This window comes from Tachyglossus aculeatus, chromosome 23 (assembly GCF_015852505.1).
Source record: "Tachyglossus aculeatus isolate mTacAcu1 chromosome 23, mTacAcu1.pri, whole genome shotgun sequence".
Taxonomy (NCBI): Eukaryota; Metazoa; Chordata; class Mammalia; order Monotremata; family Tachyglossidae; genus Tachyglossus; species Tachyglossus aculeatus.
Window position 1 is genome coordinate 11,754,571 of NC_052088.1, and position 18,256 is coordinate 11,772,826.

At 42.6% G+C, this 18,256-nt stretch overlaps 1 protein-coding gene across 1 annotated transcript in view; it reads left to right on the plus strand.

Moving 5' to 3' along the window:
- The first annotated feature begins 5,519 nt into the window (after window positions 1–5,519).
- WDR41 (WD repeat domain 41) overlaps window positions 5,520–18,256 on the plus strand; it is a 35,876-nt gene continuing 23,139 nt past the window's right edge. The window contains exons 1-2 of the mRNA XM_038765613.1: window positions 5,520–5,664; window positions 10,723–10,838. Of these exons, the coding sequence (XP_038621541.1) occupies window positions 5,614–5,664; window positions 10,723–10,838 (167 nt within the window). The 5' untranslated portion in view covers window positions 5,520–5,613. The remainder of the gene's footprint in view (window positions 5,665–10,722; window positions 10,839–18,256) is intronic.

Here is an 18,256-nt window from a genome sequence, read left to right on the forward strand (position 1 = left end):
AATAAATAGAGTAATAAATATGTACAAACATATATACAGGTGCTGTGGGGAAGGGAAGGAGGTAAGATGGGGGGGCCTCATCCTAGAGGCAACAGAACCGCCCCCGTTGTGTGGAAGGTTAGATAGAGCCCATGCTATCTGGTAGCTCAGCATCCATCGTGGAGTGTTCTGGGGCTGCCTACTTGCAGTTTTCTTGGTGTTTCTTTTCTTGGCATCCTCAACTCAATCTTGAATAACATTGCAAAATCTCCACCTGAGGGAAGCCCGGAGGTGTACTGTATTTGAAGCTGCCGTTGGTGTCATTGTGCTCGAAACGTGCGAGAGCGTGGCCAAACGAGGCCGGCTTCACTGCCTTATTCAATCATATTTACTGAGCGCTGTGTGTGGAGCACTGTACTGAGCACTTGGGAAAGTAAAACACAACACAACAGAAGCATTCCTTGCCCACAATGAGCTTAGTCTTGTAGCTGAACTAAAAACAAAGGCAAAATGTAAACTCTCTTGCTCCCTAAGATTCGAAGAAGTCAAAGATCCGAAAAGTGGTAGACCTCAGTTACGCTAACCTTATTTATACCCATTGCTTTTGTACTTAAATTTATTCAACTGTACATTCAATTAGAGTACTCTATTTGTAGGTAGTTTTATATCTGACTCCTCCTTTAGAGTGTAAGCTCCCTATGGGCAGGGAATTGGTCACTTCCTTGCTTTGTGCTTCCTCAAGCAGGAGAGGCAAATGCCGTAGAGCACACTGTCAAGGGGATGGTGGGACTTGAAAATTGGAAAATTTGAGGGTGCTCAATCTCTTCCTGCCTCAGCTCTGGCCAAGGCCTGTGACTTGGAAGTGGCATCTGGGGTGGATCTGTGCTCGGCCACTTATTTGCTGAGCGATCTTGGGCATGCCACTAAACTTCTTCCCCCTCATCATGGGCAGGGAATGTGTCTACCAACTCCGTTGCATTGTACTCTCCCAAGCGCTTAATGCAGTGTTTTTTACACAGTTGGTGTTCAATATATACCTCTCATTGATATGTATTAAAACCCTACTGTGTATAGAGCCCTGTACTAAGTGCTTGAGAGACAGCGGAAGTGTCCTGAAAGAGACTAAGGAGTGGCTCAAGCGCTTAGTACACAGTAAGCGCCCAATAAATACGATTGATTGACTGATTGATTGGCCAGAGAGGTGAGAGGAGAACTGTATTAATAATAATGGTGGTATTTGTTAAGCGCTTACTATGTGCCAAGCCCTGTTCTAAGCGCTGGGGTATATACAAGGCAATCAGGTTGTTCCAGGTGGGGCTCACAGTCTTACTCCCCATTTGACAGATGAGTTAACTGAGGCACAGGGAAGTTAAGTGACTTGCCCAAAGTCACACAGCTGACAAGTGGCAGAGGCAGAATTAGAACCCATGACCTCTGACTCCCAAACCTGTGCTCTTTCCACTAAGCCACACTGTATTAGATACTGCTCTCTCCATCTCTATAGCCCTCTGAAATAATCACATTTCTGTCCCCCCCTTCTAGACTGTGAGCCCGCTGTTGGGTAGGGACCGTCTCTATATGTTGCCAACTTGTCCTTCCCAAGCGCTTAGTACAGTGCTCTGCACACAGTAAGCGCTCAATAAATACGATTGAATGACTGAATGAACCCAGACTGAGCCCCCTCCTTCCCCTCCCCACAGCACCTGTATAGATGTATATATGTTTGTACAGATTTATTATTCTATTTTACTTGTACATATTTATTCTATTTGTTTTATTTTGTTAATACGTTTTGTTTTGTTGTCTGTCTCCCCCTTCTAGACTGTGAGCCCGCTGTCAGGTAGGGACCGTCTCTATACGTTGCCGACTTGTCCTTCCCAAGCGCTTAGCACAGTGCTCTGCACACAGTCAGCGCTCAATAAATATGATTAAATGAATGAATGAATGAACTTGTCCTTCCCAAGCGCCTAGTACAGTGCACTGCACACAGTCAGCGCTCAATAAATACGATTAAATGAATGAATGAATGAACTTGTCCTTCCCAAGCGCTTAGTACAGTGCTCTGCACACAGTCAGTGCTCAATAAATACGATTAAATGAATGAACTTGTCCTTCCCAAGCGCTTAGTACAGTGCTCTGCACATATTCAGCGCTCAGTAAATACGATTAAATGAATGAATGAATGAACTTGTCCTTTCCAAGCGCTTAGTACAGTGCTCTGCACACAGTCAGCGCTCAATAAATACAATTAAATGAATGAATTAACTTGTCCTTCCCAAGCGCTTAGTACAGTGCTCTGCACACAGTCAGCGCTCAATAAATATGATTAAATGAATGAAGAACTTGTACTTCCCAAGCGCTTAGTACAGTGCTCTGCACACATTCAGTGCTCAATAAATACGATTAAATGAATGAATGAATGAACTTGTCCTTCCCAAGCGCTTAGCACAGTGCTCAGCACACAGTAAGCGTTCAATAAATACGATTAAATGAATGAATGAATGAACTTGTCCTTCCCAAGCGCCTAGTACAGTGCTCTGCACACAGTCAGTGCTCAATAAACACGATTAATGAATGAATGAACTTGTCCTTCCCAAGCTCTTAGTACAGTGCTCTGCTCACAGTCAGTGCTCAATAAACACGATTAATGAATGAATGAACTTGTACTTCCCAAGCGCTTGTACAGTGCTCTGCACAGTCAGCGCTCAATAAATGCGATTAAATGAATGAATGAATGAACTTGTCCTTCCCAAGCGCTTAGTACAGTGCTCTGCACACAGTCAGCGCTCAATAAATACGATTGAATGAATGAATGAATGAACCTGTCCTTCCCAAGCGCTTAGTACAGTGCTCTGCATACAGTCAGCGCTCAATAAATACGATTAAATGAATGAATGAATGAACTTGTCCTTCCCAAGCGCTTAGTACAGTGCTCTGTACACAGTCAGCGCTCAATAAGTACGATTAAATGAATGAATGAATGAATGAACTTGTCCTTCCCAAGAGCCTAGTACAGTGCTCTGCACACAGTCAGTGCTCAATAAGTACGATTAAATGAATGAATGAATGAACTTGTCCTTCCCAAGCGCTTAGCACAGTGCTCTGCACACAGTCAGCACTCAATAAGTACGATTAAATGAATGAATGAATGAACTTGTCCTTCCCAAGCGCTTAGCACAGTGCTCTGCACACAGTCAGCGCTCAATAAATACGATTAAATGAATGAATGAATGAATGAATGAACTTGTCTTTCCCAAGCGCTTAGTACAGTGCCCTGCACATAGTCAGCGCTCAATAAATACGAATGAATGAATGAACTTGTCCTTCCCAAACACTTAGTACCGTGCTCTGCACAGTCAGCGCTCAATAAATACGATTAAATGAATGAATAAACTTGTACATCCCAAGCGCTTAGTACAGTGCTCTGCACACAGTCAGCGCTCAATAAATACGATTAAATGAATGAATGAATCATCATCATCATCAATCGTATTTATTGAGCACTTACTATGTGCAGAGCACTGTACTAAGCGCTTGGGAAGTACAAATCAGTCCCTACCCAACAGTGGGCTCACAGTCTAAAAGGGGGAGACAGAGAACAAAACCAAACATACTAACAAAATAAAATAAATAGAATAGATATGTACAAATAAAATAAATAAATAAATAGAGTAATAAATATGTACAAACATATAGACATATATACAGGTGCTGTGGGGAAGGGAAGGAGGTAAGATGGGGGGGATGGAGAGGGGGACGAGGGGGAGAGGAAGGAAGGGGCTCAGTCTGGGAAGGCCTCCTGGAGGAGGTGAGCTCTCAGCAGGGCCTTGAATAATAATAATGATGGTATTTATTAAGCACTTACTATGTGCCACGCACCGTTCTAAGCGCTGAGGAGGTTACAAGGGGATCAGGTTGTCCCACGGGGGGCTCACGTTAATCCCCATTTTACAGATGGGGAAACTGAGGCCCAGAGAAGTGAAGTGACTTGCCCAAAGTCACCCAGCTGACACTTGGCGGAGCAGGGATTTGAACCCACGACCTCTGACTCCAAAGCCAGGGCTCTTTCCCACTGAGCCACGCTGCTTCTCTGTATGAATGAACTTGTCCTCCCCAAGCGCTTAGCACAGTGCTCTGCACACTGTCAGCGCTCAATACGATTGAATGAACTTGTACTTCCCAAGCGCTTAGTCCAGTGCTCTGCACACAGTCAGCACTCAATAAATACGAATGAATGAATGAACTTGTCCTTCCCAAGCGCTTAGCACAGCGCTCTGCACACCGTCAGCGCTCAATTCGATTGAATGAACTTGTATTTCCCAAGCGCTTAGTGCAGTGCTCTGCACACAGTCAGCGCTCAATAAATACGAATGAATGAATGAACTTGTCCTTCCCAAGCGCAGTACAGTGCCCTGCACACAGTCAGCGCTCAATACGATTGAATGAACTTGTATTTCCCAAGCGCTTAGTGCAGTGCTCTGCACACAGTCAGCGCTCAATAAATACGAATGAATGAATGAACTTGTCCTTCCCAAGCGCTTAGCACAGTGCCCTGCACACAGTCAGTGCTCAATAAATACGAATGAATGAATGAAGTTGTCCTTCCCAAGCGCTTAGTCCAGTGCTCTGCACACAGTCAGCGCTCAATAAATACGAATGAATGAATGAACTTGTCCTACCCAAGCGCTTAGTACAGTGCTCTGCACACAGTCAGGGCTCAAGAAATACGATTAAATGAATGAATGAACTTGTCCTTCCCAAGCGCTTAGTCCAGTGCTCTGCACACAGTCGGCACTCAATAAGTACGATTAAATGAATGAATGAACTTGTCCTTCCCAAGCGCTTAGCACAGCGCTCTGCACACAGTCAGCGCTCAATACGATTGAATGAATGGACTTGTACTTTCCAAGCGCTTAGCACAGTGCTCTGCACACAGTCAGCGCTCAATAAATACGATTGAATGAATGAATGAAATGAAATGAATGAATGAATGAATGAATGAAATGAATGAATGAAATGAATGAATGAATGAATGAAATGAAATGAATGAAATGAATGAATGAATGAATGAATGAATGAAATGAAATGAAATGAACGAATGAATGAATGAATGAATGAATGAAATGAATGAATGAATGAATGAATGAATGAATGAATGAATGAATGAATGAATGAATGATGAATGAATGAATCCATCCCTGCCGTGCCCGGCCCGGCGCTGTAATCCCCAAGGCGGCCGCCGGGGGCGCGCGCGCCCCAGCTGTATCGGGGGCGCGCTCGCTCGAGCTGTGTCGGGGGCGCGCGCTCGAGCTGTGTCGGGCGCGCGCGCACTCGAGCTGTGGCGGCCGCGCGCTCCCGAGCTGTGGCGGCCGCGCGCTCGCCCGAGCTGTGTCGGGGGCGCGCGCTCGCGCTGTGTCGGGGGCGCGCGCGCCGCCGTAAGCCCGGCCGGCCGCTTCCGGGGCACGGGGGCCTGAGGCGGCGGGGGCCCGGCCGGCCGGTCAATCAATCAATCAATCGTATTGATTGAGCGCTCACAGTGTGCAGAGCACTGTGCTAAGCGCTTGGGAAGTCCGACAGTGGGCTGGTCGGCCCTCAGCCTCCTCCTCTTCCTCCTCCTCCGCCGCCACGGCCCGGATGCTGCGCTGGCTGCTCGGCGGAGGCCGCGAGCCCCAGGGAGCCGCTGAGGTAAAGGGGCCTGGCGTGGCAAGCAGCGGGTCAATCAATCAATCAATCAATCAATCAATCGTATTTATTGAGCGCTTACCATGTGCAGAGCACTGTACTAAGCGCTTGGGAAGTACAAATTGGCAACACATAGAGACGGTCCCTACCCAACAGCGGGCTCACAGTCTAAAAGGGGGAGACAGAGAACAGAACCAAACATACCAACAAAATAAAATAAATAGGATAGAAATGTACAAATAAATAAATAGAGTAATAAATATGTACAACCATATATACATATATACAGGTGCTGTGGGGAAGGGAAGGAGGTAAGATGGGGGGATGGAGAGGGGGACGAGGGGGAGAGGAAGGAAGGGGCTCAGTCTGGGAAGGCCTCCTGGAGGAGGTGAGCTCTCAGCAGGGCCTTGAAGGGAGGAAGGCCGCGGGTTCGAATCCCGCCCTCCGCCGCGCCATTCATTCATTCATTCAATCATTCATTCAGTCGTATTTACTGAGCGCCTACTGTGTGCAGAGCTCTGTCCTAAGCGCTTGGGAAGGACAAGTGGGCAACATAGAGGGACGGTCCCTGCCCAACGGCGGGCCGCTTGTCAGCCGGGGGATTCTGGGCAACCCGCTTCCCGGGCCTCAGTTGCCTCATCTGGAAAATGGGGATGGAGACTGTGAGCCCCATTCATTCATTCGTATTTATTGAGCGCTTACTGTGTGCAGAGCACTGTACTAAGCGCTTTGGAAGTACAGGCTGGCAACATCTAGTGACGGCCCCACAGTCTAGAGGGGGTCCAAAGTCACACAGCTGACAGTTGGCGGAGCCGGGATTTGAACCCAAGACCTCTGACTCCAAAGCCCGTGCGCTTTCCACCCAGCCACGCTGCTTCTCACTACCTTGGATCCTCCCAACACGTTCTCCCCCCCCGCCCCCCAACCCTGCAACTTCCATCAATCAATCAATCAATCGTATTTATTGAGCGCTTATTATGTGCAGAGCACTGTACTGAGCGCTTGGGAAGTACAAATTGGCAACATATAGAGACAGTCCCTACCCAACATTGGGCTCACGGTCTAAAAGGGGGAGACAGAGGACAAAACCAAACACACTAACGAAATAAAATAAATAGAATCGATATGTACAAGTAAAATAAATAAATGAATAGAGTAATAAATATGTACAAACATATATACAGGTGCTGTGGGGAAGGGAAGGAGGTAAGATGGAGGGGATGGAGAGGGGCTTCCAATTAACATGAAACTCGGTAATGCTCTGAGGTGGAGGAAAAACAGCCATTAAATAAAGTAGGCCTGAGACCAAACTCATTTTCTGCCTCGCTTGTGTAAGATGCTCAAGCGCCTAGGGCATCAACTTCACTGAAACACTGTAGATCGTGTCATTCATTCAGTCGTATTTATTGAGTGCTTAGTACAGCGCTCTTTATTATTTGCTAAGTGCAGAGCACTGTACTAAGCGCTTGGGAAGTACAAATTGGCAACATATAGAGACAGTCCCTACCCAACATTGGGCTCACAGTCTAAAAGGGGGAGACAGAGGACAAAACCAAACACACTAACAAAATAAAATAAATAGAATAGATATGTACAAGTAAAATAAATAAATAAATAGAGTAATAAATATGTACAAACATATATACATATATACAGGTGCTGTGGGGAAGGGAAGGAGGTAAGATGGAGGGGATGGAGAGGGGCTTCCAATTAACATGAAACTCGGTAATGCTCTGAGGTGGAGGAAAAACAGCCATTAAATAAAGTAGGCCTGAGACCAAACTCATTTTCTGCCTCACTTGTGTAAGATGCTCAAGCGCCTAGGGCATCAACTTAACTGAAACACTGTAGATCGTGTCATTCATTCAGTCGTATTTATTGAGTGCTTAGTACAGCGCTTTTTATTGTTTGCTAAGTGCAGAACACTGTACTAAGCACTTGGGCGAGTAGACTTGGTAGGAGACCCGCTGAAGCTGCAGGTGTGAAGGGGTGCAGTGGGGTGACCCGGGCTACTGGTGCAGTGGGGCGGCCTTCCATCAGAGGAGCAGCTTGGCTCAGTGGAAAGAGCCCGGACTTGGGAGTCAGAAGATGTGGGTTCCAATGGTGCCTCTGCCCCTTATCCGCTGTGTGACCTTGGGTAAGTCACTTCACTTCTCTGTGCCTGTTACCTCATCTGTAAAATGGAGATTAAGACTGTGAACCCCACATGGGGCAACCTGATCACCTTGTATCTACCCCAGCGCTTAGAACAGTGCTTGGCACAGAGTAAACACGGGGGGCGGGGGGGGGGCAACCCTATTTGGGGGGTCTTTTTTGACCTGGGCCAGTTGTTGGGCTTGAAGGGCAGTGATGGGGAACAGTCCTCTCCCTTCCTTCCTTCCTTCCCTCCCTCCCTTCCTTCCCTCCCATTTATTGAGAGCTTACAGTGTGCAGAGCAATGTGCTAAGCACTTGGAAAGTACAGTTTGGCAACAGATACAGTCCCACCCCAACAACGAGTTCACAGTCTGGGGGGGGGGAGACAGACAACAAAACAAGGAGACAGGTGTCAGTACCATCAAAACAGGTAAATAAAATTATTGGCTTCAGCTGCCTTCTAGGTAGCCCCCCTCTCCACCTGTCAGCGTTTTTGTCCAACACTTTTTTTTGCAAGATGAGTTTCCTCGAGGATTGTCTTCTGTTTTGTGGACCACCTGTTGATTTTGTTAGGAAATTGCATTGGATGGTGCTCGGTTGTGAATCCCTTGAGGGCGAATATTGTGGCTCTGTTGCTCAGCCCCTGAGTGTTCTATAATATTGATTAATAGAAATAGGAATCGTGTTTATTAAGGGTCCATTGGGGGCAATGCCCTGAACAAAGTGCTGAGGAAGCACAAAGCAAGGAAGTGACACATTTCTTGCCCATAGGGAGTTTACACTCTAAAGGAGGAGTCAGGTATAAAACTACCTACAAATAGAGTGCTCTAATTGAATGTGCAGTTGAATAAATGTAAGTACAAAAGCAATGATTAGTGTGACTGAGGTCTGCCACTTCTCGGATCTTTGACTTCCTCAAATCTTAGGGAGCAAGAGAGTTTACATTTTGCCTTTGTTTTTAGTTCAGCTACAAGACTAAGCTCATTGTGGGCAAGGAATGTCTCATGTTGTGTTGTGTTGTACTTTCCCAAGTGCTTAGTACAGTGCTGCACACACAGCGCTCAGTAAATATGATTGAATAAGGCAGTGAAGACCAAAAGGTTGGTGAGATTTTCCAAGTGCTTAGTACTGTGCTCTGCCTGTATACAGTAAGCCCTCAGTAAATGCCATTGATAATTGTTGGATTGTTGGACAACTATGCTTTGTCAGTGAAGTTTTGTTTTGCTTTCTGCCTCCCCCCTTCTAGACTGTGAGCCCGTTGTTGGATAGGGACTGTCTCTATCTGTTGCCCAATTGTACTTTCCAAGCGCTTAGTACATTGCTCTGCACACAGTAAGTGCTCAGTAAATACGGTTGAATGAATGAATCATTTTTAAAAGAATTTCAATTAGTCAATAGAATTGATTGAGCACTTACTGTATGCTGAGCTCTATACTAAACACTTAAAGTACAATAAAAACAGAGTTGGTAATCACAATCCTTGCCCACCAGGAGCTTACTGTCTACAGGGATTGAAGTACCGAACCGGGACATGGAATATAAAGAAAAAATAATTTGGAAATGATGTAATTTAATACTAGTTAGGAGAGTGAGAGCCTCCCATTAAAACTGTTCTTCCTTAAATTAGTGTTATAAACTGGTTATTGCTATAATTACAGAGGTGTTGCATATCCAGTCTATAGAATATCAAGATCCTAAGGTTTTTTTCTGCCGTGGCCTGCCACAAAAGCAGTGTGGCCTAATGGCTAGAGCACGGGCCTGGGAATCAGAAGGACCTGGGTTCTAGTCCTGGCTCCGCCACTTGTCTGCTGTGTGACCTTGGGCAAAGTCACGTAACTTCTCTGTGTCTTAGTTGCCTCGTCTGTAAAATGGGAATTAAGACTGTGAGCCCTCTGTGGCACAGGGACTATGTCCAATCCAATTGTCTTGTATTTATAGCTTAGTACAGTGCCTGGAACTTAGTAAGTGCTTACTTACTAAATACCACAATTATGATTTTGGCCTTCTACTTCTCATTACAACTTCCATCAGAAAAGAGGAAGGAAAGGAAATGAAACTCATCTGTCCATTCTGCTGTAAGTTGGCAACGCTGGTAAGAGGCTTGTAGAAGAAGGTTGCCAAAATACATTTTAAAAATATCCATTGATTTTACTTTTCCACCTATCTCAGCCATCTAGTATAGGATAGTCAAGTTCATAGTATCAGCAAAATTCTGACCATTTGTAGGTAGAGGTCAGATTTATCATTCAGTCAATTGTATTTTAGTGCCAACTGTGTGCAGAGCACTGTACTAAGTGCTTGGGAAAGTACAATATGAGTCAGTGGACATGTTCCCTGCGAACAGCAAGCTTACTGAGGCATTTGTGTTGTTTGAGGATACTAAGTTCACATTAATACCCCATATTGAGGTCTTTTCCTGTCTATTCCAGGAGGTTTGCTAGGTAGCAAAATCAGTTGTGTAGGTGTTTATAACTGAATTTATATCTTCTGTTACCCCTAGGGTTGGGGGTTGATGATAATAACTATATATGAGGTATTCAATATACAGTGGGATGAACTTTTTTTTGACTCCTGTGACAGTCTGTCAAACATTCCATGGGAAATATTTTTCTGTGATTTTCAAAGCTTGAACAATAGGAAGCTGAGCACCCAAAGATCTTGAACTAGCTGTTTATCTTGACTTAGGTGATCTTGGGTAATAACTCCAGATAATAATAATGAGTGCGCCAGTCTAAAAAAGCCAAAGCCAAAATTTTGTTCAGCTACTTGATTTCTTTCAATGATTTGAACTAGCCTTGGGGTCGCAATTAATTTCTTCTAAATTCTTAGGTGTATAGCTTGTTATACGCAGAGTTCTTTATATCTAATTTATATTCTTAAATCATTATTCTGTCTTTTTTCTATTTCCTTTGTTTCATGGTACAAGAAATCTCCAGTCCAGACAATAGGTGAAGAGCAAACCCAGAACCCCTATACTGAACTGCTCGTTTTGAAAGCTCACCATGATATTGTTCGATTTCTAGTGCAATTAGATGATTACAGGTAAGAGACAGTCTTTCTTATTACACATACATTGCAGTCCTATAAAATTTTCCAAAATTCCCCAAGAGAATCAGGTAAGGTACTGTTTTCACTATCCCCTTTTCCATTCCTCCAACTGCTTATTTTATTTTATTTTGCTTTTTAAATGGTACTTTGTTATGTGCTTACTCCGTGCAAGGCACTGTACTAAGTGCTGGGATAGATCCACATTAAGTACGTTGGACACAGCCCATGTCCCACATAGGGCTCACAATCAATCCCCATGTAAATGAGTAGGTAGCTGATGCACAGGGAAGTTAAGTGACTTGCACAGTAGACAAGTGACAGAGCTGCGGTTAGAACCCAGGTCCTTCTGGCTCCCAGGGCTGTTCTCTATCCACTAGGCCACGCTGCTTATGTCAGTGGCCTTGTGAAGCTCACTTCCCTAATCATCAATTGTATTTATTAAGCACTTACTATGTGCAGAGCACTGTACTAAGCGCTTGGGAAGTACAAATTGGCAACATATAGAGACAGTCCCTACCCAATTTCTTAAGCCGATGGGAGAATTTCATATTTGAGTCCACAGTTCCCCAACCAGTCATTCAGCAGTATTTATGGAACACTTTCTGTGTGCAGAACTCTGTACTAATCATTTGGGAGAGTACAGTTCAACAGAGTTGGTAGACACGTTCTTGGTCCACAAGGAGTTTAGAGTCTTGTGGGGAGACAGACATTAATATAAATACTTTATGGATATGTATGTAAGTGCCGTGGAGCTAACCGGGGGAGAATATCAACTGCTTAAAGGGTACAGATCCACTCCCACAAATCTTCCAACGCTGACCCATCCAACTTTGCACCAAACAGAAAGTCCTCACTCACTATCAGCTTTACGGCACTCAGTCATCTCCCTCTCCTACATTACCGTGCTGATTTGCCACCGAAACCCAACCCACATACTTTGCTCCTAGCCAACCTACTTACTGAACCTCATTCTCTTTTATCTCGCCCCCGACCCCTTGCCCCCTCACCTACTGTCCTGAAGCTCCCTCCCCCTTCACATATCCACCGGACCACTATTCTCCCCACCATCAGGGCTTTCCTAAAAGCACAATTTCTCCCTGAGGTCTTCCCCAACTAACCCTGATTTCTCCTAATGACCCTTCTTTCTGCATCACCGTTACACTTGGATCTGTACTCCTTCAGTACTTGATATTCACCCCAGCCCCACAGCACTTTTGTGTATATCCTTATATGCTCCCCTTTATCTGTAATTTTCCTTAATGTCTGTCCACCTCTAGACTGTAAGCTCCTTGTGGGCAGGGATTGTGTCTACCAATTCTATCTTATTGTAGTTTCCCAAGTGCTTAATACAGAGCTGTGCACACAGTAAGCATTAAGTGAATACCATTAATTGATTGATTGGAGGAGGTGCTCATTTATGCCTGTTTCCATTTGAGAATCAAGGATGGGGTTGCATTCTCCTCTCAAGGCCTTGGAGTTGAATTGCAGTGCCCCTGAATCTGCAGTAGGGGAAACTCTAATAATAATAATAATAATAATGATAATAATGATAACAATAAATAAAAAACCAAATTAAACCAAAGCCTTCCAATTTATAAGTCATACAAGTAGTGAGTTAGAAGCCTAGGGAACATTTCAGTGTTTTAAAAGAAGAAATGCGCCTCTAAAGTGCCGAGTCAAACCAAAGTGATGTATAAGTTTGGAGATTCCTGTGAAACCATAGTTTATTTTCCATGTTCGGTTTTTTGTTTCTGTTTTCCAAATAAGCTTCATTTTTTCTAATGATTTCTCTTAATCTGTACATAATGGTGTCTGCTCATTCTGAGACATAGCTTTGTAAAGTGAAAATGGGTCTTAATTCAGTACTAAATGCTTCAGGAAATATTCCAAAGAATTATTTTTGGTTATGTTCATTTTCTTATTTAATGTAAAATATCTTAAAACAATATTGTCAGAAATTTAAATGCTCAGTTTTGTGTTAATAACAACAGTAATTAAGTGGAATGGGTGTGTTGTTGGTCAGCTAGAACTTGTTAGAGTTGTTGGTACTCTGTTTATTGAACTGTTTCAATAACCAGTATACCATAAATAAACTGTCAAAAAATTTTAAAAAATTATCCCAAAAGACCCAAGTTGGAAATGTGCATTTTGTTTATTTGCTTCTGTGTAAAAAATCTTTTTGAAATGTAATTTTTGTTTGTGGCATCTGTCCATATTCAAGTAAAATTATTTTCTCTTTGATTATTCTAGGTCATTTGATTCACTAGTATCTAGAATTCTGGTAATTAGAATTTAGAATACTTTTTCTTCTAAGGTTCTCCAAAATGTTTCTGCAATCTCCATTAGTTGTAAATACCACCATAGGAACAGATTTTTCAGAAAAGTTGAAATGTAAGCCATGGGATAAATGGGGTTTTTTTAAACCTTAAATTTGTATCCCAATAATAGCGTAAAAAAGGTTTCTTGTGTCTATTACTGTAGTTTCAAGTGCTTATCAAAAAATTAATCAATTTGCTCAATATCCATCAATAGTATTAAGTGCTACCTCTTTGCAAAAAACGTTGCACTAAGCATTTGGGGTAGTACGATAAAGTTAGTGGATATGATCCTTGCCCTCAAATAATTTTCTACATAGCCTGGGAGATACTAAAACAAATTATAGTAGTACTATTATTAATCAAGGGCTTATTTACTAAAGCGCTGGGAGGAAATCCACAAGTGGAAATTAGACATTGGTCCCCGTCTCAATCCTAAGAATCCACTATCATTTATTTTATCAGTTATTTAAATTCAACCAGGTAGAAATGTTTTTCCACCCTGACAATTTTTTGTTTAGCACTTTCTTCTTAATACAGCAATTAGTTAAAATGCTTTTCTGAGGGTCATTATTGTGCAAATGTGATAAGCTAATGTTTGAAAATTCATTATGGGGAATACTGCAAAAACCTTAGCCACCATTCTTTTTTTTTTTATTAAATCCTGAGGCGATACAAAGGCAGATACGGACAGTTGTGCTTTGTAAATCAGACTCAGGAAAACATGCAGACAATATGAATATGTAATATAAGCTGCATTAAGGTCTCAGGATGTCTTTTTTGATCTCAGTTTAATCAGATAGATTGTATTTTACCATTTTTACTCCAGCCTCTGTATTGATCAAGCCTGATTGTCTTGGCTCTGTCAAACTGCAGGAAATACTTTTTGTTTTATTTATTTCAATAAAATTAGTATTGTTACCCTTTATATGTTTTTATTTAGTTTTTGTTGGCATTCCATTCTGTTTTTTGTCAGCAGTTGTAAGTCAGGTTTCACGCTTCAGGTCTTTCGATAATATCATCTTATCGAGAATTTTGCAGAAGGATTTTCTTGTTTTCTCGGTGGCTCAGCTAAAACCAGTGAGTGGAAAATTTTCTCAGATTGGTTTTGAAGAGACTAAATAAATCCTGTATCAACCTAACAGGCAGCTGCCTTTTTCTTCTTTTCTTTTGTATTTTTTGAACGCAAAGTGAGGGTCACATTGATTGGAAGATCACTACTGAAGGGTAAGCCTCAGCAAGAGTCTTCCAAAAAGTGGCCTGGGGTAAAATTTCATGTAATACTCTAGCATTTGGCACATTAAGCTAAACTGAGTTCATAACACATTTTAAGAATAGCTTTCTGTGTTGCTCATTTGACCATTTCTTGCTCCTCCAGGAAATAGACAAGGTTATGGAGGATGGTGATCATGACTGGAAAAGAATCAGATGACCCATGAAACACCAGACTGGAGAGCAAAATATGCCTCTAGGTTGGCTGGTGGTGCTATGCACTAAAAATAATTTTGTTTAAAAAAGTCTGCCTTTAAAATTCAGCAATAGCACAGGTTTCTTCCCCTGGGACAGTTTTGTCAAGTTAGGAATATGTGGTGTGTTTGTTTACACGCACGCACAGACATACAAGCACACACCCACACACCCTCCCTCCTGCTTATCTCCTACTACAACCTTAATCCGCACACTCTGCTCCTCTGACACCAACCTATTCACTCTCTATACCTTGATCTTGTTTATCCTGCTGCCAACCGCTTGCTTATGTTTTCCCTCAGGCCTGGAACTTCATCTCCCTTCATACCTGACAGTCCACTAGTCTCCCCATCTTAGAAACCATCCTAAAATTGCATATCCTAAGTCCTTTATTTCCCCTATCCGCCTTTCCCCCTGTATTGACTATGTGCTCCATAATCAATCAGCTGTATTTATTGAGCACTTACTGTGTTCAGAGCACAGTACTAAGCGCTTGGGGGAGTACAATATAACAGAGTTAGTAGACACATCCTCCGCCTGCAGTATTCACCCTAATTCCATAATACATAAGTAGAGAAGCTATGTAGTCTAGTGAATAGAACATGGGCTTTGAAGTCAGAAGGACCTGGGTTCTAATTATTTATTCTTCTTCTTCCTCTTCTTCTTCTTCTTCTTAATTCCAGCTCCATCACTTGTCTGCTGTGTAACCTTGCACATGTCACTTAATTTCTCAGTGCCGCAGTTACCTCATCTGTAAAATGGGGATTGATTGTGAGGCATATGGGGAACATGGACTTGGTCCAACCTGATGATCTTGTATCTGCCCCAGCACTTATTGTAGTGCCTGGCACATAGTAAGCACTTAACAAATACTATAAAAAAAACTTACAGTCTATTTCCCTTATCCCTAATCTATTTTAATGCCTGTCTCCCCACTGTAGGATACAAACTTTATGTAAGCAATGATCATGTCTACTAACTCTTTGTATTTTACTTTCCCAAACACTCAGTACAGTGTTCTGCACAGAGTAAGCACTCAAATACCATTGATTCACACGCCCACACATGCACATACGTGTGCATGTTATGCATGTAAACAATCTTTGATGTTTATAGATATTGTAATAACTTAATTTGCAGATATTTCACTAAATTTTAGTGTCTTTCTCTGACATAGAATGTTATCACTGATTGGGTATTGCCAGCCTTTTTGCGGGCCTTGAATTTTTTAATTTACACACACGTATAGTTGCATAGCTTTACATCTAGAGGAATTATTTGCTTTTAGAGGAAGCACACTGGCTTTCTTTGGGTTAGATACATTTTCTTCTCTTTTTTCCTTTCCTGTCTTCTGTAATTTTCTCTCCATCACCCTTCATGTCTTTGCTGACACATTTCTCCTTCCTGACATCACTGGATTCTTTTGTGTGTCTGTTTTTCAGTCCTGTCATTATGGACAGGGAACATGTCTGCTAATTCTCTTGTATTCTCCCAAGCGCTTAAAAAAGTGCTCTGCACATAATACGCACTTAATAAATACCACAGATTAATTGGTTGTCTCTCTGTTGCTTTAAGCCTTTTTCCTCTTAGGGTGTCTGTCTCCTCCATTTTTTACTAGTTGGGAAGCCTGCCTTCCCTATTTGCCCCTCCTCCCTTCTGAATCTTCCTGTCCTCTGTGGCTGTTCTATTTTTCATGTTTTTCCTTCTATAACTTTTTTGCCCTCACTATTCTCTCTCCCATTTGCCCCCTCATGTGTACTTTTCTCTCTCTCTCTCTCTCTCTCTCTCTCTCTCTCTCTCTCTCTCGATAGTTTTTCTACCTCCATCTCTTTTTTTGCTTATTTCTTCACTTTCATGTCTTGCCTTACAAACTTCTCTCTTTCTTCCTTCCCTTCATCCCCCCTCATTTCCCCATAGTGTTCCCGAAGTCTTGGCTTTGAGGAAAAGTTGACACAGTGGTGGTAATGGCTTTTTTGTTTTTGGTATGTAAGTGCTTACTATATGCTAAGTACTGGGGTAGATACAAGCTAATTTGATTGGACATAGTCCGTGTCCCACATGGAGCTCACAGTCTTAATCCCCATTTTACAGATGACATAACAGGCACAGAGAAGTTCAGTGAATTACCCAAGTTCACACAGCAGACACGTGGTGGAGACAGCATTAGTCCCCAGGTGATTTTGACTCAGGCCCATGGTCTGTTCAGTAGGCCACGCTGCTGGCAGAAAACCTGTTGGCCCAAAGTTTTGCTACTGAGATGCAGGGTTGTAGCAAGCAGGAGACAAGGGGTGATTTTGGGCCATGGCGGGGAATAGAAGATGGAGGAATGTAGGTTTATTTGTGGAGATTTCCTCATTCTCAGCCAGTTTTATGATCAGGGAGGTGCTGGAGCCAATTAGAGCATTTTTAGGTGGAGACCTAGGTGAGTTTTTTTAGGGCCCACTTGCCCTAAAAAAGATGCATTATATAGTTTTGAGTTTGAAAGTTATATCTCCTTTCTGTATCTCCCTCCCTTTTGCATCATCCATGCCCTTGGATTGGGCACTTGGCATTCACCTTATCCTCATCCCCACAGCGCATATGTGCGTATCTGTAATTTCTTTATATTAATGTCTGACTCCCCGTCTACACTGTGTGCTCATTGTGGACCATAAGTGTGTCTACCAACTCTGTTGTGTTGTACTCTCCCAAGCGCTTACCCCAGTGCTCTGCACACAGGAAGTGCTCAATAAATACCATTGTTTGCTTGATTTGGCTCAGATAACTTCAGCTATCAAGTTCCCTTCATGAAAGTAGCTCACAATTAATTCTCTTGTTTGTTAAAACCTTCTATTTCCTCCAGACTATCACTTAGATTGTTTGCCCCATTTTTTCTTACTGCTACCTCCATATAACAGCATTCAATCCCATTTTGACCCTTGACATAGCTTTGCCAGGACAAGAGCCATTTCCTCTTCTTTTATTACTAAAACTTCCCTTTGCCTCCCTAAACATTTACCGTCTTGCAGTTTAAGATATTGACGCAGCATTCATTATTAATTCAGCCTTGCTTAAAATGTAATTGGAATGTTGTTTATGGGTCCACGGGTTCTGTCTATTCAAAGCAAAAGTATTTGAAAAGAATGGCTTCTGTAAATGGAAATAGATCTGAGTGGGCATGTCCAGTAAAAATGTCTAGAAGCCTAGTCCTTTCCTAGCCACCTAATAGTGGGATTTGATCCATCCACTTAATTTGATCTGACCAATAGTTGTTATGGGGGGATGAAGGAACATATCAAAATAATTGCCTTGTAAGTTGTTGTGGGTGTTTGAACTCTTTTGACTTGGCAGACCTGTTTTTCTTCAGTCTGGCTTTTGTATACTCTTTTTTATGGCAAATCAGCTAAAAAGTACTACTCCAAGTTATTTTATGGAGTTGGTTTTAACTCTTCTTAAAATGTATGGTGGAAGAAAAAAGATCTGTATCAGGCAGATTTGGGGGGAATATTTTCACAATAGTACTAAAAAGAAACATGAAGGTAAGAATATAATGTGAATATAATCTTGATTCCCAGGTTTAGCTACATAGAAACATGAAAAGTCTGTTGCCCTGTTTGACCATGAGTGTCATTTTACTCCTAGAGTCCAATG